At 38.0% G+C, this 25,380-nt stretch overlaps 1 protein-coding gene across 1 annotated transcript; it reads left to right on the top strand.

The window, feature by feature from the left end:
• The first annotated feature begins 2,375 nt into the window (after nt 1-2,375).
• Nucleotides 2,376-24,756, top strand: LOC125235937 (probable protein phosphatase 2C T23F11.1). Its single transcript, XM_048142581.1, has 10 exons — nt 2,376-2,476; nt 4,119-4,212; nt 5,665-5,761; nt 6,176-6,273; nt 8,513-8,665; nt 10,774-10,954; nt 13,084-13,175; nt 13,659-13,850; nt 17,898-17,907; nt 24,072-24,756. The coding sequence occupies exons 1-10, from the start codon at nt 2,442-2,444 to the stop codon at nt 24,152-24,154; spliced, it is 1,035 nt and encodes a 344-aa protein (XP_047998538.1). The 5' UTR covers nt 2,376-2,441; the 3' UTR covers nt 24,155-24,756.
• The last annotated feature ends 624 nt before the right edge of the window (nt 24,757-25,380 follow it).

The following is a 25,380-nucleotide window of genomic DNA, read 5'->3' as shown; positions in this document are numbered from 1 at the left end:
ATGACGTCTCTCCAACGTCAGTGGCTGCCCTAATATGTACGGCCTAGTAACGTCCCTATGAAGTCAGTATATGACGTCACTCCAACGTCTTGGCTGCCTTAATATGTACGTCCGTGTAACGTCCTCATGAACTTAGTATATGACGTCTCTCCAACGTCAGTAACGTCCCTATGAAGTCAGTATATGACGTCACTCCAACGTCATGGCTGCCTTAATATGTACGTCCGTGTAACGTCCTCATGAACTTAGTATATGACGTCACTCCAACGTCAGTGGCTGCCCTAATGTACGTCCCAGTGACGTCCCCATGAAGTCGGTATATGACGTCTCTCTTAGGTCTGTAAACTGACGTCTTGAGGCTGTGACAAATTGACGTCATCTGCTGGGACCCCCCGACGTCAAGAAATGACGTCTCTTACGTCGAGCAGTACCGTAAACGGACGTCATAAAGACGTATAAATGCTACCTGGGTATTATACAATAATATTGTTCTTTAGTAGGTTATTTGATCCTGCTATAGACCAGGCCTATAGGGGCTCTATAAAATGGTGATATAAACGTTTACATCACTTCCTAATAACACCTTTTAGCTGTATAACACAACAACTATAGCGGCTTGTCGGGAACCTTAATAGCGTAAATTGATTGCATAACAGTGATTTCTAACACCATTATATAATAATATTGTTCTATAGTAGTCATATTTGATCATGTTATAGACCAGGCCTATAGCGGCTCTATAAAATGGTGATATAAACGTTTACATCACTTCCTAATAACACCTTTTAGCTGTATAACGCAACAACTATAGCGGCTTGTCGGGAACCTTAATAGCGCAAATTGATTGCATAACAGTGATTTCTAACACCATTATATAATAATATTGTTATATAGTAGTCATATTTGATCCTGTTATAGACCAGGCCTATAGCGGCTCTATAAAATGGTGATATAAACGTTTACATCACTTCCTAATAACACCTTTTAGCTGTATAACGCAACAACTATAGCGGCTTGTCGGGAACCTTAATAGCGCAAATTGATTGCATAACAGTGATTTCTAACACCATTATATAATAATATTGTTCTATAGTAGTCATATTTGATCCTGTTATAGACCAGGCCTATAGCGGCTCTATAAAATGGTGATATAAACGTTTACATCACTTCCTAATAACACCTTTTAGCTGTATAACGCAACAACTATAGCGGCTTGTCGGGAACCTTAATAGCGCAAATTGATTGCATAGCAGTGATTCCTAACACTATTATACAATAATATAGATCTATAGTAGTCATATTTGATCCTGTTATAGACCAGGCCTATAGCGGCTCTATAAAATGGTGATATAAACGTTTACATCACTTCCTAATAACACCTTTTAGCGGTATAAGCTTATAGAGCTAAAAGGTGTTACTGGAGGCTTTTATACGACAAGCGGTCACGCCGAAAACCTTTATACGACATCTATAGTAGCTTTTGGCGTCGAAAACCAAAATTATAGCACTAAAATGTTACTTGGGAAGGTAGGTTTCTTTTTGCTCAATGTTGCCTAACAGAATTATAGGTTTTAGGTACTTTACTATAATATTTAATTATGCCGGGGTACCTACCGTCGATGATATATTCAACCGAAATAAATCTCAATAAATTATTGCTGTCATCGCCTACTTGTAATAATTTAATATCATAACCTAATTAATGTAATTAATTACGGAAATCACTAAGAAAAAAATCCGTGCCCGTGGTACACTGGTACTGGGCGGGCTCTTATCTTTAGACTTATTGGGGTAACCAGTATCAATAACGTCCGCATCAAGTCTTAAAATGAATCGAAATATACATAAAATGTACCATTTACAGCATGACGTAGCCTTCTAAACGCCGTAAATTATAGGTTACAAATAAAAACAACAAACATTAAATTTTGAAGCATAAGTAGTTCGACGTAAATGTAGATAGACGGACAGAGTTGCAAGTGTCGCAACATAAGGGTTCCTTTTGTACCTTTATGGTGCGCAACCCTAAAAATGGCGTTAATACTTAATATATTACTTAGGTCACAATTTGTCACTAAAAATAGACAGCATAATATGGCTCGGTACCGCTTTGTGATTTCATTGATTATAGACTTATAGTCGACGAATACTGAACTTAATTACACTATAAATAACCAACCTTAATGTTAAACGTAAATTTCTCTCAACAGTAGAAAAAACTTTTTGCTTAACATTGCGTAATAAAGACATTACATACTGGCCAGTAATTAAATTTCAATACTTCAAATTACACGTCAGTCAAAATTCTGTGTAAGTTTCAAAGCTTATTTTATTTATTTTTCTGTGTATTTTGTAGTTTTTTTTATTAATATTCCCGGGAATTGTAGTAAGCTGTGATAAAAAATAATAAATCACGTTGTAAAATACTATTGTATTAACTGATGATGGCCCTTTCTGCTGCATCTAGAATTATCAGGTTAGTTAAAGCTTCTCACCATCATTTCTCTTATATTTATATAAATCCAGTGCTGAAGAAACACCTTATGATTTGAAATAATGCTCACCTTGTTTAAATCTGGCGGGGTTTGCCTAGTTTATGTAGTAAAGTGTTCAGTGGCGGAAAAACTTAGAAAATGTTACACGGTCTGCGAATTTTTTGTTGTCTATGGTTGCTGTCAATTTGACGTTTCGTATATTTACGCATTTCGATCTCATAAGAGCTCCTCGTATAAATAAAGCATTTATTTTGCAAATAAACATTAAGATATTTTATAGTTCATCAGTCGTTTTAGTGTTTTCGTAACTGTAAGTAAAATTTTCCATATCACAGATGTGTAATTGAAATCATAGGCGTTAGATAAGTTAGACACTGTAGTTGTTATCATGTTTTTTGTTTTAATTTCGATAATACGGCTAATCTCAGTTTAAAGACACTAATTGTAGATCGCTAAACAAATAGTCTATCTTGCAGTTGTGAGGGTAAGTTTCTACATAAGATACGTATAAATGTGCGAATGACATAGTCATAGTGTCAAGTACTAGAGTTTGGTTGGTATTAAATTTCACTGAAAGTAAGGACTAGTTACCAACCGAAACGTGCATAGAAAAGGAACCAAAAGTTTATTCTAACGTTTTATTTAATGCTTTTTGTTTAAGTTCTTTAAGTTGGTGTAATTATTTAGTGTATATAATATGTTATTTGATGCTGTATTGTGTTCTACCTATAGTAAACAAACTGAGGATGTTTTCATTTGATAACCTCTGTGATATAATTGTTTTGTTTTTGTGCAAGAGATTAGTTTCAGTACTATCAGTGACTGCAGTGGCCCTAGAACTGCTTTGTTTTGTGTGTACACCTTACTTTATTGGGTTAAGCCTCTATAAACAAAAATAAATAGTTACATCGAATTTTTTTCTTATAGGTAATGTCAAGTTCTCTAAAGTTGTGTATTTGTGTTATAGTTCATTACTAGTACTTTATTGGATTATTCATTTATGTTATAAGAAAGAGACAGTGTGTCCAGAAACCGTGAAAAAAACAAGTGTAAAAAAATAAAGTTATAACCATTCTATGTACCGTAAACGAGCATAATACATTATTATATTATACTTACAATAAATAATGTATTATAAATTATTCAATAACATTTTGTAAATATTAACCAGTTGTTAATATGCATATACAAAATGTTTCAATGGCAGCGAATGTCGTTTAGGATAATCAGAGTAAAAAAACTTAATTACTACAGATTTAACCCTTTATAGGGCAACGGTCTCAAAAAAGACCACCCTGTATGACTATCTTTTTGTATTTTTTTCTTGTACAGAATTTTTAGTACTACAGGATGGCGATGAGGTTTGAACTCACGATTTTTTTGAATCTTGCCCGTTAAAGGGTTAAACTATTTTAAGAATACTTTTTTATATATTTTATATGTAAAATAAATAAATTTAATTTTAAACTAATTAATATGATTTACTCATGTTTCTTTAAAATTTGCTTTTGCTTGATAAAAAGAAGGCAGAATATATTTGATGTGTATTATTAATATTTACTATATAATTATATCAATGATCAAAGAGAAGTGAAAGGTGACAATAAAATTCTTGCATTGTAGAGTTATGGGTCAGACCCTCTCGGAGCCGGTGACAGAGAAGCAGTCCACAACATGCCAGGATTCCCGCTTCCTCATTGGCTCGTCATGCATGCAGGTGAGTGACACCGAAACTAGGTGATTCGAGAATTAATATAGCAACATTTTAATAATGCCAAAGAGGATCGAGTATTATAGAGAGTTACTGTCGAAGTAAAATGTGTAATCACAGTGTGTAGACTGCCATCTCTTGACACAGGCTTAAAACTTTTGAACCTCAGTTTTGACAATTTGGCCCATATTCTTAGCTTGATATGTGTTTAAAATGTCAAATATTAATATTAGCGCCATCTAGCTGAGCATACCCCAAAGGTGTAATGCCATCTAGGCCACTGAACCTTTTTCTGTATGGTACTGAGGTACGTTTTTTTTAGACTATCTGTCTATACGGAGTTATATATGTCTTTGATAATGCTATACAGTCAACAACATAGCTGGGAATATAGACAAAGTGCCAAAAATATGTATACACACCGTAATGTACGGGCAATAAAGTTCTGTATACATAGTTTTAGCATTTTGTCTGTATTCACAGCTGTGTTCCTGATTAAACTCAACCGAGTAGCGTAATCCTTGGTATTTCCAAAAATATGATAGAGCCAAGCGTCTAAACTTAAGCTGAGTTTAGACGTGCAAGTTATTGCAAGTTCTGAGACAGAGGTATATGCAAGAGAGAGATGCAGATATTTGCCACTCACTCTTACCTACAGTAGCGTCTCAAAACTTCAGCAGTAAGCGTCTTACTTACGGTATCTTTATTAGATTACTAGCTTTTGCCCGCGGCTTCGCAAATTGCGGAATGATCCATACAAACTGTCACCCCCCATTTTAGGGAAGTGGGGGTTAGGAAGAGATAAAAGTAGCCTATGTCACTCTCCATCCCTTCAAAGATCTCCAATTAAAAAATCACGTCAATTCGTCGCTCCGTTTTGTCGTGAAGGACAAACAAACAGACACACACATTTTCCCATTTATAATATTAGTGTGGATAGTATTGATAATGGGTGGTGCAATATTGTCTTTGGCAAAACGTAGTCAAGATTAGTTAGGAAGACAGTGCGTTTTCACATTATCCGATCCGATATTGGTTGTAGGACCGATACCCCGTATATTTAAGCCGCCATCTCTGATTTTTTTCTTTGAAATCTTTCCGATATCGGATCGGATAATGTGGAAACGCACTTAGGTGGGTGACAAGTTTAGGATGGAATTCATGATGATAACATGGCATTTTGGATAAAACAAGAAGGAAGAAGGTGATGAAATAGGATTGCAGATGAATTTAGGACTTTGAGATGTGACATATCGTCACTACTTTGAAAAAATCTCGTATCTCACGCTGCTCCTCAAAGTTAAAACGCAGTAAGTATATATGCATTCCATACATACTTACTACAATTTTCTTTTCATTGACGGACGAAGATAAAAGTTTTTTTTAAAAGTAGTTACGATATGTGCATCTTTTTCATATTATTGGTATTTATCTGTAATCTGTTATGTTATTGTATAGGGCTGGCGCGTGTCTATGGATGATTCGCATACGCACATACTATCTCTGCCCGACGACCCTGGGGCGGCGTTTTTCGCTGTCTATGATGGACATGGAGGTTAGTATTGGGAGTAATTCATTAAACCCAGGTTCTAAGGGCTCTTGTCAGCATAGCACAGATAGCAGCTTTATGTAGAAGTTATTGGTATAATCATATTTTTTAGGACATAACCTAACCACAAAATCAGAATTTTGAAAACACCTGACCACGACATAATGGACCGATTTTCATGGAACATGGCTAAGAACACTCCCGACTAATTCAGCTTTCAAACAAAAAAACTAAATCTAAATCGGTTCATCCGTTCGGGAGCTACGATGCCACAGACAGACACACAGTACCTAGTCTGTTAATATAGGCTCTTTTAGACGGCACCTGAACTCTCATGGAAGTTCTTGAATCGTGTAAATGGACTTGTAGGAGCGAATGTCCTACCTAAGCCCTGGCTTACACCAACTCGTCTATTTTCAGGTGCGAACATAGCAGAGTATGCTGGTAAACATCTTCACAAGTTCATCATAGCGCGTCCGGAATACCACTTGGGGAACATCGAAGAGGCGATGAAACAGGTACTTTTATTGCCTTCTACCACAGATTATTAATAAGTTAATAACGTTGCCCGCAAAACGAGAAATGCCTACGGTGTATTTAACTAATACTAATAAGTTACTTCGTAAAACTCAGAAGAAAAGTAGGTACGTACCACGCGACTACACAGGCGGGCGCGTGGCGCCTCTCGGCCACTTGTTACCTCGAGGCAACTGCTAGCGGGTAGGTACTTAACGCGCGACCGTGAGCGAGTGACATAGGCCTGCTTCTACACTTGATGATTTTGTGTCTATGAATCATTGCTTTCTTGGTTTTTACCAAGTTTCGATGTAAACACAATAGATATTGTTAGAATTCTCATCCCTGCTGCTGCGTCCATACATGCTTATAAGGATTCGGGAATCGGTGATGGCTTCTCGTTCGCCGAAACCCTATGTGTGGACGCACCCTAAGACGAAAAATTCAGCGAATAAGTATATTTTATTAAGATTTAATTTTTAAATTGAACCAAATATGAAGTGTCATTACAATCATAATCTTCTTTCAGAGACATAAGGTCAGTATACGCTAGTTTTTTACACATTTCATCTTCGATTACAAACATATATGTAACACATATGTGTGTACATGTGTGTATGTAAATATATTTTGTACTTCTGAGCTCTATAACGTTATTTTCGTTAATGACGTGAACAATTACGAGGTCTCGTTCTTTTCATAACGAACCTTATGTCCTTCCAATTAAATCCACGTATGGTAAATTATTGTTTTATTATTAGTACAAACGTTTGCGTGTGAAGTCGACCTCGCAACGTTTAGCGTTGCATGTGATAATATCCTTGCTTCAATGTAAGGGTTAGGGTCACTGGAAAGTAAATGTCAAGCGAAGGAAGTCCTGTAAGATTACATTCATGAAATCACATAAAAGTGTGCTGATAAACACATTTTTAATTTGTCAAAAGATAAACATAAATCATCATCATCCTCCTTGCGTTATCCTGGCATTTGCCACGGCTCATGGGAGGCTGGGGTCCGCTTTGACGACTAATCCCAAGATTTGGCGTAAGCACTAGTTTTACGAAAGCGACTGCCATCTGACCGTCCAACTAGGCCTTATTGGAATTAGTCCGGTTTCCTCACGATGTTTTTCTTTACCGAAAAGCGACTAGCAAATATCAAATGACATTTCGCACATAAGTTCCGAAATCCTCATTGGTACGAGCCGGGATTCGAACCCGCGACCTCCGGATCGAAACGAAAGTCGCTCTTACCGCTAGGCCACCAGCGCTTCCTTAAATAAATAAACCTAAATCATCCCATCAATAAAATGTCAATGTCATATTCATATCAGAAAGTCGAATACCATTGTTCAAAAGTAGAATCTACGTACTTCGTACAGTATGATATGACTTATATTGACCGGGATATAGACCGTGATTACCTTTTTCATTTTTGCCGAGCTCCCGATATTCCGACGCAGTTGCATGCATCATGATCACGGAAAAGATCACGGAAAATCGTTTTCCGTAATCGCGGTCTATATCCCGGTCAATATAAGTCTAATGAAAATAACCGTGAATCATTCGAAACTCTTCGTAGAGTTATTAGACTTTTTTTGTTTTTATATCTCATTTCTTAAATATCATGCAAAGTGGTAACAGTCTGATATGAGTAGAGGATTACGCGCAAATACGTGATAGTATTTGATATCTAAGTACAGTCGACTACAAAGAGATGTATCCATTTTTTCACCTTATTACAGTGCAATAAGGTGAAAAAGTGTCTCATCTCTTTGTAGTCGACTGTACATAAATCATCTGACATAAACGGGGCTCGTGAGCATTGCGACAGATTTTTCTGATCCTATTTTAAGACTAAAATGTCGTATATACCTATTTTTCTGGATTTCTCCTAAGTATAGTTTCAGAGTTATTACTCAATATAAAGTGCTTTTTTTACGGCGTTGCCTCATTGATAGAGGTAAAAAGTGAGAAATAAACCTTTTAAAAATGAGTTTTTTTTAAAGTTAAAACTCATTTTGAGTGCCACATGACATTAACTTTTTATGTGAAAATTTACATTCAAAAATAGTAAAAAAAAAAAAATTTTTTTTTTGGCAAAATTTCGTCAGCTGCATTTAAAAAAAAATTATTTCGGTCTCATAAATGCGTGGTTTTCTCTTGCAAAGCTCACGAGCACTGTGTATATGAAGAGGCCTATTATTATTCCCTAATCCCTATTTAATACGTGTTTTTTCAGGGATTCCTTGATATGGACCAGGCTATGTTGGAAGAGGATATGCTTCAAGAAAAAGTGGCTGGCAGCACTGCTGTGGTGGTACTTATAAAAGACAACACTCTGTACTGTGCGAATGTGGGAGACTCCAGGGCTATAGCGAGTGTCGGTGGTGCGGTGAGTAGTTGATTATCTGTTATCATTTCATATATATAATATATATTTTTATTATTATAAATGGGATTACTCTTGGCCACAGACTAGCCAAAGGCAAAGACGTGGCCTACGATGGAGTGAGCTCGCCCAGAAGATGCCTGTTCACTCTTGATTTGAAGGTTGCCGACGTCTTTTTAACCCCCGACACAAAAACGAAGGGGTGTTATATGTTTGACGTATCTGTCTGTGTGTTTGTCTGTCTGTCTGTCTGTGTGTGTGTCTGTCTGTGGCATCGTAGCTCCCGAACGGATGAACCGATTTAGATTTACATGAAAATCGGTCTACTATGTCGCGGTCGGGGTTTTTTTAAAATTTTAATTTTTACGTTAAACTTTTGACATTTATTTAACTAATCTTGCCAGTGGCTTGTAACTTCGGTATCAATTGCAAGTTAATGAGACGCATGCAGTTCGTCAATCATTGTGTAGAGTGGATTACCAGGCTAGCCAGTGATCCTGTTATCCATACTAATATTATAAATGGGAAAGTGTGTGTGTCTGTTTGTTTGTCCGTTTTCACGGCAAAAGGGAGCGACGAATTGACGTGATTTTTTAGGTAGAGACAGTTGAAGGAATGGATAGTGATATAGGCTATTTTTTGTCTCTTTCTAACGCGAGCGAAGCCGCGTGCAAAAGCTAGTAGATACATAAACTTGCCACCTGAGTGTTGACTTTTACCAAATATAATAAAAGGCTGGAACTAGATAAAATCATCTTTGTAAGTTTGTACAGGGTGGCCCAAAAATACGTTGACAAACGTTTGTATAATTACTTTTCTGTCCTTACACGAATGATTGTCTTACAAATTAAAATGTGAACCCTTAATAATTTTTGACCGAATAAATCGAATCGTCTTCAAAATATCCTCCTTTGGCTTTGAAGTACAAACGCAAATATTGGAACAAAAAATTATCGATATGCCGCTGCACTATGCTGCTATGCTGCTAGTGTGACTTTCGTCTGACTTATTGCACTTATAACTTGTAAAATACCCTAATTTTTGTAATCAATAAACGGTCTAGGGTTTTAAGATTGATTACAAACTATAATTTATAGTTTTAAGTAAGGTGCATTTACGTAAGTAGGCTGAAACGTATCGAGCTTATGAATCTGGAAAAAATGTCTTTACACGATTGGTCTACATTACAAACCTTGCGAAATATCCATGCTAATGCTGTTGAAATATCCACGGTGGATGTAGAAATATGCAGAAATATAGGCCCAAAAAATATTTTCGGTAACTTCGATATTTTGGTTTATTACAACATTATTTCCCCATTATTTGTCAACGTAATTTTGGGCCACCCTGTAATTACAATACAGTACAATACTCTTTATTGCACACCTTGATAAAATACAACAATACAAAACAAGGAAGCAACACGAACAAAGGTAAACAACAGGCGGTCTTATCGCTAAAGAGCGATTTCTTCCAGACAACCTTAAGGTAGCGGAAATTCATAAATTTACATAATGTCAGTAGGTGTTAGCAAATTCGAAGAAATAAACTTATCGCACAATATAAACAAAAAAATTAACATACATAAACATACATATACATATAAAGATAAATAACTAAATGTATAAATATATAAATAAAATATATATAAATAAATACACATATATAATTCTCATAAAAAAAAGATTGAGCAGGGGCCGATTTTTGAGTCTCACTGTCACTAAAATACCGGTTGAAAACGGTGAATTGCCTGTTATTTTCAGTGACAATTTTCTGTATTCGAACGCGTGAGACTCAAAAATCGGCTCCCAGGACTAAATTGGAGGCCCTTAAGACTCATCATTTCATCGCTTAAACATTGTTGATTAATTTGCCCGGTTGTTTGTTGTTTATTTTCCGAGTTATGTTGTAAATGGTTTATGAAAGGTAGCTTAGATATATCTAAACGTTTGATTTGGAATCCAGCGGGCGCAGCACACCAGTTGGATAAACTTTATCGCATCAGTGCGTCTCTATCGCACTTACAAACAGTGCGAAAAGGACGGCCTGACGTTAAATCGTTTATCACGCGATTGTGTTTACCTGCCTGATAATATGATCAACATTTTCAGGTGGAAATGCTCTCATACGACCACAAACCCAACAACGAGGAGGAGCTCCGCCGCATAACCGCCGGCGGCGGCTGGGTGCAGCTGAACCGAGTGAACGGCAACCTGGCGCTGTCACGCGCGCTCGGCGACTACGTGTTCAAGCGCAACTACAGGCTCTCCCCGCGGGACCAGATCGTCACCGGTGAGCCACACTAGCTCCATACAGTGAGGGCTACAGCTGGAGCAGCTGGAGTGACAACCTGCTCGGCGACTACGTGTTCAAACGCAACTACAGGCTCTCCCCGCGGGACCAGATCGTCACCGGTGAGCCACACTAGCTCCATACAGTGAGGTGTACAGCTGGAGCAGCTGGAGTGACCACCTGCTCGGTGACTACGTGTTCAAACGCAACTACAGGGTCTCCCCGCGGGACCAGATCGTCACCGGTGAGCCACACTAGCTCCATACAGTGAGGTGTACAGCTGGAGCAGCTGGAGTGACCACCTGCTCGGCGACTACGTGTTCAAACGCAACTACAGGCTCTCCCCGCGGGACCAGATCGTCACCGGTGAGCCACACTAGCTCCATACAGTGAGGTGTACAGCTGGAGCAGCTGGAGTGGCAACCTGCTCGGCGACTACGTGTTTCAGCGCAACTACAGGCTCTCCCCGCGGGACCAGATCGTCACCGGTGAGCCACACTAGCTCCATACAGTGAGGTGTACACCTGGAGCAGCTGGAGTGACAACCTGCTCGGCGACTACGTGTTCAAACGCAACTACAGGCTCTTCCCTCGGGACCAGATCGTCACCGGTGAGCCACACTAGCTCCATACAGTGAGGTGTACAGCTGGAGCAGCTGGAGTGACAACCTGCTCGGCGACTACGTGTTCAAACGCAACTACAGGCTCTCCCCGCGGGACCAGATCATCACTGGTAGCGCGTTGGCATTGGTTACTTTCTAATATTCTTCAAACTTTGGTGTCACTGTCTAATATGACAAGTTGAAAAGAGACTTCCGCTTGTAAATAGTAATTTTTAGTTTTGAGAAATGGGCCCCAGATCACTCCTTTTTGCTGTGTTAAGTACACAGCAAATAAGAGTGTACATGTTCTAAGGAGGGTTTGGGTTGCCGACGACTCAAAGGACAATAGACGGAACAAATTAGTTCCGTAGGTCCTTCCGTCACCAGCGTTCCGTTTAAACACATGGTAATACGAACTAAAGCTCGCAACTTTGTAAATGACCCGATCTACGAGTATATCTTAATCCACAGAACTTAATTTAGATAGAAGAAACAAATTCATATATTTGTATAGGGGCCGAGCGTGTCAAATTTTGTACTGAAGTTGATTCTTGCCTGTAATTTTAAATATGTCTCAGGCTCTTGATAGTTCATAATTTTTGTGTTGTTGCAATTGAATATCACGTAACGAGGCATTTTTTATGTTTTGGTTGACTTCAACTTACAAAAATTGACGCCCGAAAGCTGCAAGCTGCGAGTAAAGACGGACAACTCAGTGGAGTTCACTGAGTTCATTTGACACGCTAAGTAGATACGTTTGCTTGATCTATGGTATATATGACATCTGTGTCTTAATCTCTCCGTATTGGAGTAGGTTTTTAGTATGGAACGTGGATTCACGTTCGTAGGTACTGAGGTCTAATCCAAAATTAGAATTCAATACTTGCTGCACGGATCTGCTGCGACGTCGCGGCATAGGAGAGATTAAACATCTTAGGCCCACTTGCACCGACCACTTAACTCAGGGTTAGTGGGCTGTCAACTGTCAAATTCCATATATAGACCGTCAACCAAATCTTGTCACTAGAAAAAGGCGGCAAATTTGAAAAATCGCGGGCTAGCAACACTATTAGTTTTGAAAATCGGTGGAAATTCGCGTGTCATTTATATCTTATCTGTGGAAATCTCCACCCTACCAAAAAGAGAAATAACTAGCACATATCCGTCCCTTTTAATACATTATCTAATTCGTAAGGAAGGAGCGAGCCCCTTGAAAAAAAAATATCTGTGGCTGTTCGACGTACATTGCTGGTTTTTGTTCGGTTCATAGGGATACCATACTTTAGTTTGATATACATTGCTACTGCCAAAATTTGGTTGACAGGCTATAACATGGTGTTTTTGTTGGTGCAAGTGCCCCTTAGAGTCAAATGTTGAACTAGCGCGTATATCACAATGGGGTTGGCATTTCTCTATGTATTGCATAATTGGCGCCATCCATGATTTTGATTTATGAATTATGGGCTGCGAAAATGACAGATTTCTTTTATGATTACAGATCAATATTAATTGTATTATATTTTTGCAGCGTATCCGGATGTTCAAGTGAGGCAGCTGAACGATGACTGGGAGTTCATCGTGATCGCCTGCGACGGTATCTGGGAGGTGTTGTCCAATGAGGTAAGACTTCGTACTCGTCATCACATCCACCAGAGTAAACTTTAAAATGAAGAGTTTCACACACTGTTATCTATAGGTATCCTTTTCTCTAGCACCCCAAAAAAAGGATGCATATTATAGTTTTCTTTGTTCTTATTTACTGACAGACTTGTTTGACAGAGATTAGGTAATTTATTTTGCATAAAATCGTGTAAAGTAGGATGGTTAAAAGGTACAATTTCGTTCAACTATTTTGCCTATAAAAGTCGTGCAAATATTATTTAAGTAATCTAACATACATATGGTATGAAGTAATCTATTAGCTTTACAATTAACATGCTTATCTTAAATTTAATTACGTTACTAATTATAATATTTAAATTGGAATAGTAATAAAATACAAATATTCTCGAATTTAATAATTTACCCATACTAGTCAAGATGAGAAGGTACAGTTTTGGCTGCAAAAGTTTGATTTTTAATGGTTTTTTCACAAATTGAAAGGATATTGGAAATACCGGCGCGTTCGCTGTGCTGCATTTGTGTGAATTCGGCATGTGTTCGATATTTGCTGTTGTTTGCCAAACGTGTACGTGCCTCGCGCCCAACTGCGCCACCGGCGGCCTCGGCTGCGACAACATGACCGTGCTGCTCGTCTGCCTCAAGCCCTTCCCCACCACCCACCCCCACATACCGGTCAGTGTACAATAACAAACAGATGGTCTCCTGTAGCGTGTGTTGCCGAGTGACCGACTGCGCCACCGGCGGCCTCGGCTGCGACAACATGACCGTGCTGCTCGTCTGCCTCAAGCCCTTCCCCACCACCCACCCCCACATACCGGTCAGTGTACAATAACAAACAGATGGTCTCCTGTAGCGTGTGTTGCCGAGTGACCGACTGCGCCACCGGCGGCCTCGGCTGCGACAACATGACCGTGCTGCTCGTCTGCCTCAAGCCCTTCCCCACCACCCACCCCCACATACCGGTCAGTGTACAATAACAAACAGATGGTCTCCTGTAGCGTGTGTTGCCGAGTGACCGACTGCGCCACCGGCGGCCTCGGCTGCGACAACATGACCGTGCTGCTCGTCTGCCTCAAGCCCTTCCCCACCACCCACCCCCACATACCGGTCAGTGTACAATAACAAACAGATGGTCTCCTGTAGCGTGTGTTGCCGAGTGACCGACTGCGCCACCGGCGGCCTCGGCTGCGACAACATGACCGTGCTGCTCGTCTGCCTCAAGCCCTTCCCCACCACCCACCCCCACATACCGGTCAGTGTACAATAACAAACAGATGGTCTCCTGTAGCGTGTGTTGCCGAGTGACCGACTGCGCCACCGGCGGCCTCGGCTGCGACAACATGACCGTGCTGCTCGTCTGCCTCAAGCCCTTCCCCACCACCCACCCCCACATACCGGTCAGTGTACAATAACAAACAGATGGTCTCCTGTAGCGTGTGTTGCCGAGTGACCGACTGCGCCACCGGCGGCCTCGGCTGCGACAACATGACCGTGCTGCTCGTCTGCCTCAAGCCCTTCCCCACCACCCACCCCCACATACCGGTCAGTGTACAATAACAAACAGATGGTCTCCTGTAGCGTGTGTTGCCGAGTGACCGACTGCGCCACCGGCGGCCTCGGCTGCGACAACATGACCGTGCTGCTCGTCTGCCTCAAGCCCTTCCCCACCACCCACCCCCACATACCGGTCAGTGTACAATAACAAACAGATGGTCTTCTGTAGCGCGTGCGGAGTTGCTGATTGACCAACTGCGCGATCGAAAGGTTAGGCTGTGAGCTGTGATAATATGTATAAGGCACGGATCCCACCGCGAGCTAGTAAGCTATGATCTATCGGCTATAAAAACGAACAAAAGATAAATACTCCCGTGGAAATAAAAGAGACACGGCGACATTGATAGCTCACCGCTGGGCGAGTAACTATAAACATCGCCGTGTCTCTTTTATTTACGCGGGAGTGATTATCTTTTGTTCGTTTTTATATCTGAATGCTCATAGTTTTCTAGCTCGCGACCAGTGCCTAACTATTTCCCGTAAAGTCAGTCCTGAACGCGCATCCACAAATACCGGTCAGTATGAACTAAACCCTATTGTAGAGGTATATAGATAAAGTCCACTATGGCGTTGATTTGTGCCCAAATGTGCCACGAGAAACCATAAAAAGATTCCTCTCACACCGGTCAGTATAAACTTTGTTACATAGAAATTATATTGAGCGAAAGATTGTTTTATTTAAAGCTGTGGTTTCACTTAGTGTTCTGAATAGTTTTGAGCGAGCATGCGTTCGTTCGTGCGCAGTTAAAACACTCTACTTCCATACCTTTATCAGTGCACGGACGAACGAAGAACTGTTCGGAACACTAAGTGCAGCTTAAGGCACTGGACGAATCGGAAAAACGAAATGCACTCCCGTGTAAATAAAAAGACACGGCGATGTTTATGGTTACTCGCCCAGCGGTGAGCTATCAAAATCGCCGTGTCTCTTTTATTTACACGGGAGTGATTATCTTTTGTTCGTTTTTATAGCCGATAGCTCATAGCTTACTAGCTCGCGATGGGACCAGTGCCTAAGGTTGCGAAACTTTTGAAAGTTGCAATGCGAGAGTGAGCCATTGTAAAAAGAAGAAAAAAGGTTATCGTTCTTTAATTTGAATATTTTTATGTAAAAGTCTGCCTTGCTGTGTTGCATGTTGTATGTGTGTGTGTGCATGTTATTTGCCTGTTTATATTATGCATGTTACTGTGAATTTACAAATTAATATTTTTTTATAATAATGTAAGGAAAGTGCTAATCGACTTTTTGACCGACAGTTTTGAGTGTCATTCGCGTTATTCAAAATGTCTCTGGAGTTACCTAAAATCAAATTTCTAATGAACAAAGTTTCAGTTTATTGAACAGTTAGGGTCGAGTTTTAACATCCATACTAATATTATAAATGGGAAAGTATGTACTGTGTGTGTAAACAAACAGACACGTTTGTTTATCCGTCTTTCACGGCAAAACGGAGCGACGAATTGATGTGTTTTTTTAAGTGGATATAGTTAAAGGGATGGAGAGTGACATAGGCTACTTTTGGTCTCTTTCTATCTCCCTCCCCCCCCCACTTCCCTCAAAAGGGGAAGGAAGTTGGTGTGGAACTTTCCGCAATTTTCGAATGTAACGCGAGCGAAGCCGCGGGCAAAAGCTAATTAAAGGATGATTTTATAACGATCTTTAAAATCTGCAGACAGATTTGAACCGGTCAAAAGGTTGATTCCTCATTGCATAACCCTTTTTTAACCCCCGACGGAAAAACGACGGGGTGTTATAAGTTTGACGTGTCTGTCTGTCTGTCTGTCTGTCTGTCTGTCTGTCTGTCTGTTTGTCTGTGTGTGTGTCTGTCTGTGGCATCGTAGCTCCCGAACGGATGAACCGATTTCGATTTAGTTTTTTTTATTTTTAAAGCTGTGTTAGTCGGGAGTGTTCTTAGCCATGTTTCATGAAAATCGGTCCACTAGGTCGCGGTCGGGGGTTTTTCAAAATTTTAATTTTGTGGTTAGGTTATTTGAATAACACAAAGTTTTGACCGCACGCATGCATGTTTCAGTCGTTCAAGCGGCTGGATGCGTCTCGCGCGAGCAAGCAGTGGCTGCTGCCCTCGAGGCGATTCTCTTAACTCCCAACATGTAGACCGGTCAAACTTATGCGAATTGCACTCCGATAAAATTTGGGAAAGTTTATTTTTATATTCTTCTGTGCAAAAACTAGAAGTAAAAACAAATTGTCGTTGAGAATGCCAAATCCCTCATGTGCGCGATTTTGAGTAAAGTAAATAACACTTCATGTATTTTATTGCTAGGTAATTACTTGTCAATCAAAAATCGAGCACATAACGGATTTGGCATTCTCACCGACGAAATATGCATAGAAAAAGTGCCCAAAGTATGTATACACGATCTTATTCCCACACATTAAGTGCCTACATATTTTGGCACTTTGTCAGTATCCATATTACCATAATTGTATTTGATTGTCCCAAAAATCGATGGCTGGATTAAGTTTCGTGAAATTTTTCTTGGAATGTCACACTTTAAAGTTAAAGGCGCTGAATATTTTGTCTAAGTTTGACCGGTCTGTTATTAATCGCCGTGGCACCGGAAAGGTTGACAGCTTATAAAAACAGTAAAATGGTTTTCAAAAATAAATACAAAAAGGTACAGAGTAACATAAAATAACGAAAAAAAGCTTGAGAGTACAATAATACTTAATATTCGCTTCTAATAGGTTTTTTTTTAAACTAATTTTAACCAAAATTTAAAGCTCAAAAACCTTTTCGGTTCAAAATGGTTCAAATCTTCCAGTGTGTTACGGACTGTGATTGCATATTAAGTGCAAAGTTTATATAATGGCATTAAACTACATGTTATTTTGTTCTGCTTTCTAAAATTTATGACGAAAAATGGAAATAATTGTTTTCTTTTCTAAATTTAGAAATATTGAGAACATGAAATTGTCATAGATTTTCCATAGCACGTCTATATTTTTTTTCTGTTGTTTGTTCAGTTCTGTCCGCTAACAAATTAGGGCCCATTGAAACGCCGCGTGAAATTGTAAATGTAAACGATGTAACAATACGAAGCGGTTACCCAAGTACATGATTTAGTACACAAGTACATGATTTAGTACACAAGTACATGATTTAATCCTGCGTAAATAGCATAAAAATACCGGTTCCGAAGCCTGTTCCCAGTCAATAAATTTACGTCAAGGTATTACTAGTCTGTTCCGAAAGAGAATAGTGGAATGTAGGTATTGGACAGCATATATTTCACGACCTTTATTTCCGAACATACTAAAGGCCGGTTGCATCGAACCGTCTGTCACCGTTAAAACTCGATAATTTTATTGTATGAGAAGTTCCATGGACATCTGCTGCGTGACGATGATGTGTCTGTCTAATGTGGTTGATGCAACTGGCCCTAAGTGCGTTAGTGCTTATAAACATTTGTTATTTGAAATTGATGCTGTGTTAGTATCCTACTTAAAATATTCAGTAACGTAAAAGCCATAATATATTATAGAATATATAAGTGAGAGTATATAAGACAGAGTTTCTTATCGCCAAAGTTATTATAGTCGTAAGGCACTGGTCCCACCGAAAGCGCGTAAAGATGAGCTATCAGCAATAGAAACGACCAATAGATAATCGCTCTCGTGTAAGTAAAAGAGACGCGATAATAGCCTTTACCTTATAAAGGGTTCTGATGTGACATCATTTATAAATAAATAAATAAAAATAAAATAAAACAAAACTCATTTATTTCAGATAAAAAAATCCATATTATCATTATTATCACACATTTTACATATAAACAAACATTTAAACATAAAAAAAACATTAAAAAAAACAAAAAAAAAATATATATAATATACTCTGTCAAACAAGTCTGTCAGTAAATAAGAATAAATGTATAGAAGACTATAAAAACTTAGTTTTAATTGTAGGTTATATACATCCTATTTATAATATTTTGAACAACTTTTTTATGGTGCTATGGTGCTAGAGAAAAGGATACCTATAGTTAGTTCTTTGTTCTTATTTACTGACAGACTTGTTTGACAGAGTTAAGTTTATATTTTTTCCCGATATCTGTAATTACTGTCTAACTAGAAATAAAAGGCTTTTATATTTCTTTTTCTACTCGTCGACTTTAATCTGTCAATTAAGACACCACAGACTAAACTATACGTGCTGACTTTTCAGTGTTGGATACTCTATGGCAGTTCCGACTCAACTATAATATCTCATTATAGTTGACTTTACTTCATTATAGTTAACTGTAATAATTTCAAAAATAGAACTTCATATAAGTTCTATACTAATTTGCGATACCTGGCAAAATTTTCTGCATCTGAAACACATTTTTTTTATCTATCGCGTATCGACCAATCAGAGACGGTTATTACAAACAATTGGTTGCCAGGTTATTCGATGTTGATACAACGGTGAACGACGCTATTAACATTAATTTTAACTTGAATGATGATATTTTTCGTCCATTGATGATGAAGATGATGACTCGTAGAAAACGTATTGTATACAATAGTGATATAATTAAGCCTTTCAATCTCGTACCGTACTATTAGGCCACTCAGCAAGCTTCGTGGCCTAAACATGGTTCTCGACTGAAAAGCTTTGTATTATATCACGATTGTATAAAATACTATTTTTATCGAGTTATAGTTTGTCGCCGAGCGCTCTCTTTTACTCGGGAGTGACTATCTTATTTTCTTTCCTATTACCGATAACTCTTCGCTTACTCGTTTTGTGGGACCAGTAGGCCTAGCACATGATTGCCGCGAGAGTATGTCGTGATAGATCACACGTCTTCTAACTGTATTAATGACAAAACGGGGTTCTATCTCGCGACAACATACTCACGCGGCATGTGCTAACCCTGCAGTGCCTAATAGTCGTAATTGCTCAATGATATTATTCTTATTTTTAAACGGTTTATGATGTCCACTATCTGTTTAGTATATGGTAGCTGCTTAAGTACCTGACTGAGTGACTAATAGTTTTCACTGGGTTCCATTTCGGCAGAAAACGTTAATCCCTCGTATGCTTAGGGTCGGTTGCACCAAACCGTCTGTCACCGTTAAAGCGTTCGTTAAATTTTATTGTATGGGAAGTTCCATAGACGTCTTCTGCGTGACGATGATGTGTCTGTCAAATGTGGTTGATGCAACTAGCCCTTAGACTCGGATCCGTGCGTGGGAATTTTAATCTATTGTTTTAGATGGCAAGGCCATTTTTTCTATGATCAAAATAGACTGACCGCATACGAGGGGTTTAGCCTCGTAAAGCCCAATGTGCATTAAAATGTACACTCCATTTGTGAAGCGAATATATTTTTTGTTTTTAGTTGATTTCCCAAAGGAACGAAATTCATACTAATTTATTTACTGTACAAGATTAAAATATGGTGGGTCTCACGAGGTTATAAAATTAAGACTTATGTGTGCCATGGTTTCATTTGAGAACGTTTTGTACATCAGTTATTGAAAAATGTTCCTACATTTTTTATTTGAAAAATCATGCAATAACATTTTTCTATTTCGTTTTAGCGTTGTAGTATTTAAAATATCAATTTATATTTGTTGGAGATATGTAATAATAATGGAAAGAGGTTAATTTGTCAAATATAATAGTCTTGTTAAAAGTGCTATTGCAATCGAGGTACTGGTTCCAATGCTATTAACTATGTCAATATCTTTAATCATTTGGTGTTGTGACAGTAATCAATTTACCTATCTAAAAATATAAGATGCGACTATGTGTAAAGAAAGAACTATTAACACACAAACACTGTGCAGTTAGACCAAAAAATAATATAAATTAAAAAGTGGCAACATTGTACTGCCATCCCTTTCAAATCAACATGTGTGAGAAAACGGGACGCCACTACGATGTTGCCACTTTTTGATTTCTACTCTTTTTGGCCAGATTGTAAGTTAATAAACTGAAATAGTTACTAATATATTTTTCACTAAAGAAAAGTGAGTGAATCGACCGTTTGAATTTAAATAGATGCTTTGTTTTTTTTTATTATACATACTAAGAATCTTTACATAAGTTTTGAAAAAAAAAACCTACAAAATTACCTGAATAACAGGTCGGTGGTATGTTTACTGTCACAAACTCATGTATTGTCTTTCGTGATATTACTTTTTGATAAACGCTTGTTTTGAATTAATCGTGAGCTGTTTTTGTTAAATACTAACCAATATTTAAGTGTATTTATAACATTAATTGTGGCGCCTACGTTCGAATATATCGAGCATTGATACGTGATATTGCCTACGCTTTTATCATGATGACTATTTTTTTATGTAGTACTCAGCGCCACAAAGGATTCCAGATTTAAGCTGCGTTTTAACAGAGATGTGCCAGAAAGTTGAGCGTTTCGACAAGATGCGGAACACATTTCTCGCACTCATTCTTCCGTTTTGTATGTACAAATAATCTGGCTCCGAGCTGTTTTCGCTAAATCTCTAAGCGCAGATACCTAAATGAAGTGTTTTATTGGTACATAATAGATATATCTCTCGATACGCTTTCTCAAAAAACTCTGATGGAAGCGCAGCCTTAGTCACTGGTCCCATTAAAGAGTATGCGATACATAAAAGAGACGCGATGAGAGCGCGAGCGAGTTATACATAGTTCGTCGCCGAGCGATGGACTATAATCGCTCGCTCTCTCTTTTATTTACACGGGAGTGTCTATCTTTTGTTCGATTTTATCGCTGATAGCCAGAGATCGGACGGATTTGCGACATTCTTAGTGACTTACGTCATTTTAATGACTTTTAGTATGAGATGACGCACAAAAATCCGATCTCTGCTGATAGCTCATCGCTTACTTTGTGGGACCAGTGCCTAATGGTCTACCCTAACTGTTTAAGCTTAGAAACTATCGCTAAGCGTACTTTGAAAAAAACTTGTATCTTCTTCTGCTAATGAAAAGAAAATTGTAGTAAATATGTATGAAATTCATACAGACTTACTGCGTTTTAACTTTGAGGAGCAGTGTGAGATATACGAGATTTTTTCAAAGTAGTGACGATATATAATAGTCAGTCCAATCAATATTTATGCCGCCAAGTCAGGAAACTATTGTCATATTTTAATATCAGTGTCGCTTTTTTACTGCATGTGTATGTTAATAAAATATAAGTGGCATGTCAAACTGCATGGATTTGTCTATGAACGCTTTTGTGAATGAAATGTTTGAATTTACTTTTATGATAACATTACGATTTGTCGATGTCGCACTAAACACTTTGCTTTGGTTTTGTACTCACTTTGTTTTCTCAATAAAAAATATAAAATGTTTTTATTATGTTATTTATTCGTCCTGAACGGTAGTTTAACCTTATTTTGTTGTGATTCACTGTGGAACTACTTTGGATATTTCTTGGAAACTTTTTTCTTGATAACTATTTATGGCGTTGGCAAATAACCGTAAAATTTCGTAAAATACAAATTCCAATATTAGTTAATGATTTGATTTAATTTATGATTTGATTAGGTTAGGACAGCAAAAATTTATCAACTGTAATAATAAAAATCTATTAAAATTGGGTACCTATAACAATAGATATAGTGCCATTCCATTTCCATATTTTATAGAAACCAGAACTTACCTATATGACAATATTTTTAGGTTCCGTACCAACAAGGTACAAAAAGAATCCTTATTGTGCGACTCTGTCCGTCTGTCGGTCTGTTTGTTTTTTTTTAATTTGTTCCAACCTTTCAAGGCCTTATTACTAAAACTTATTCGCTAAAAAATTAAACAAAGGAATCGTTATATGTTTTGCATCGTACTTGTATGTGTTATGTGGTTTTAATGTTTGTTCTTATTTATGTCGCTGTTTGTCTCAACTGTGCATGCTTTACGGGTGAGTAGATGTTAACCTATTATTTAAGTGAAATTTTATTTATTGTTTCATATCTATATAATTTTTAAGAAAAAAAAACCGCCTTCCTTTGGGGTTCTGGTGATAAATACTTTCAAATGTTGGATTATGTTATCAATTCGTCTGTATATTTTTTAATGTTTGTTATTCGATATCTCCGTCATTTCTGAACCAATTTTGAAATCTGGATGATTCTGAAGTACTTACAGATGAGAATGATTATCAGAACGGAACTCTAACCAGGGGCGGCTCACTCTTCATCAGCAGTTCCACTGCACCAAATGTCACTGTTCTGGACGTAAGTGCATGCTGTTCTTATAAAAATACCAAAGTCACTATAAGTGTGCCGTTCAGATTTGAGGAGTTCCGTTCTGACCATCATCAGCAATTCCACTGCACCAAATATCACTGTTCTGGACGTAAGTGCATGCTGTTCTTATAAAAATACCAAAGTCACTATAAGTGTGCCGTTCAGATTTGAGGAGTTCCATTCTGACCATCATCAGGAGTTCCACTGCACCAAATGTCACTGTTCCGTACGTAAATGCATGCTGTTCCTTTAAAAACACAAAAATCACCATATGTATGCCTTTCAGATTTGAGGAGTTCCCTCGATTTCTCCAGGATCCCATCATCAGAACTGGGTTCTGAGAAAAATGGGACCAATCTGTATGCATATACATTCAATCAAAAAAAAATTTTTCAAAATCGGTCTAGTAACGACGGAGATATCGAGGAATAAACATTAAAAAAAAATAAAAAATAAAAAAACATACAGACGACTTGATAACCCCTTCCTTTGAGATTTGGAAGGCGGTTAAAAATCGGTTGTAAGTATCAACTAATATACGCTTATTTTTTCATTGTGAGATACTCCAAATTATCTTGTTTGATAGGTATGATTAATAACATTTTTTGTGGGTTTTCAATTGCTTTGAAATAATGGTTATCTTAGCACATCATCATTATCCTCCTTGCGTTATCCCGGCATTCACCGCGGCTCACAGGAGCCAGCCGCAGTCCGCATTGACAACTGATCCCAAGATTTGTTTAATATAGCACATATAAATTATCATCACCTTTAAGGGGGAAAAACAAATTATTTAATCTAATATCTCTAATAAAATTGGTAATGTTTTAAGTAGTCACACTACTAGTAGTTACTATAAAAAGTGACCAAACCTGCAGACCACTTTAGTAGGTATATGATACCTATTTCAGGCCCCGTAGCCGAATGGCATTTCTCCGACGCCAAACGAAAGCGATACGCCGCTGGCTCTGTCGCGTCAATACGCAAGCGCGATAGAGATAGATATCTACTAGCGCTTCGTTTCGTGAGCGTTTCGTGAGCGATTGTGCCATTCGGCTAGCCACCCAGTTATAGTTCTCTCAAAGTTAAACCCCATTTCTCTTTATAAGAAACCCTACCAGCACCGGAGCAGCTAAGTAGTAAGTTCATGACTAAAATGGAAGACCTACTCTACGTGGAGGACGACGAAGAGGATTTAAAGTGAAATCAACAGTCATAGTGTAAATGTGTATATAAATAGAGTATAGAGCTTTAGGCACTGGTCCCACCAAAAGCGAGTAAACGAATGAAATGAAATGAAATGAAATGAAATATTTTTTATTTTGCTTGAAATATGGTACAAAAGTTGTTCAGACAATATTATAAATAGGTAACACATATTTCATCATCATCAGGCATGCAAAAATATCTTAACCTACAATTAAAACTAAGTCTATACAATTATACAAAAATGAGTTGAGCATTTCTTTTTTTTTTGCCAATAAAAAAAATTTTGATTGTTTTAGGAAATTTTAGGTCAATTGTACTCAGAATCACGAGTACTTTCAATCTCACTGGGAGAAAAAAAGTGTCCCAGAATTTCCATACATTTTTGTTACTTTCCTCTTTTGTTACGCCATACAAACTATATATAGTTCTATCTATATCTATATATAGAAAATGGTAACACAATAAGAAAAATCGTATAGGATACTTGTTTTACATGTTATGGTTGAAAAAACTTTTTTTTTAACTAAGTACCGACAATTTTTGAAAATTTTTATAACTACTAGGATTGAAAAAAGCTAGTAATTCTGAGTAGAAATAGCATTTTTTTTTCAAAAATATCATACTTCATAAAAGTGGCAAAAAAAAAAGAAATGATCAGATATCGGCGGTAGAAACGAACAAAAGATAAACGCTCCCGCGTAACATCCCGGCCACGACATTGGTCTAAGCGCGACAGCGGTGAGCGGCGGCCATACATTGAAGCGAGACACAGCGATGGGACTTTTCATTCGCACGTATGGCTGCCGCTCACCGCTGTCGCGCTTAGACCAATGTCGTGGCCGGGCCGTAAGAGTCGTTAGCTCGTCGCCGAGCGATGCTCTTTTATTTACAACCGAGCGACTATATTTTGTTCGCTTTAGCTCATCGCTTGCTCGCGTTTGGTAAGACCAGTGCTTTACATACGTTTTGTAGGTTCAAAAACACAAAGTTTAGGTACTTATTTATTTAAATTAAACCGTAATTGTAGTAAATCGATTTGAAACAAAACTTGCAATTCTACAATGATTTGTCTATGTTAGAAAACATTTGTGGAACTTATGTAGACTGAATGTGTTCGATCGTACAAAAGTTAAAAATAAAGTTTATAAACTTATAAAGCAGAGCTGTTGCATTTAGAATAACGTCTGGATAAAAAAGTTGACGGTTTGTATACAGCACAAG

Source organism: Leguminivora glycinivorella, chromosome 18 (genome assembly GCF_023078275.1).
Source record: "Leguminivora glycinivorella isolate SPB_JAAS2020 chromosome 18, LegGlyc_1.1, whole genome shotgun sequence".
In the NCBI taxonomy this organism is placed as follows: Eukaryota; Metazoa; Arthropoda; class Insecta; order Lepidoptera; family Tortricidae; genus Leguminivora; species Leguminivora glycinivorella.
This window is presented reverse-complemented; position numbering and strand designations above follow the sequence as displayed.

What these genes read in the sequence shown, in the direction of transcription:
- LOC125235937 (XM_048142581.1), top strand. Translation starts at nt 2,442, where the DNA reads ATGATGGCCCTTTCTGCTGCATCTAGAATTATCAG. An exon ending in TGTCTATGATGGACATGGAG is followed by an intron (nt 5,762 to 6,175) that starts GTTAGTATTGGG and finishes GTCTATTTTCAG; the next exon opens with GTGCGAACATAGCAGAGTAT. An exon ending in GGGAGGTGTTGTCCAATGAG is followed by an intron (nt 13,176 to 13,658) that starts GTAAGACTTCGT and finishes ACAAATTGAAAG; the next exon opens with GATATTGGAAATACCGGCGC.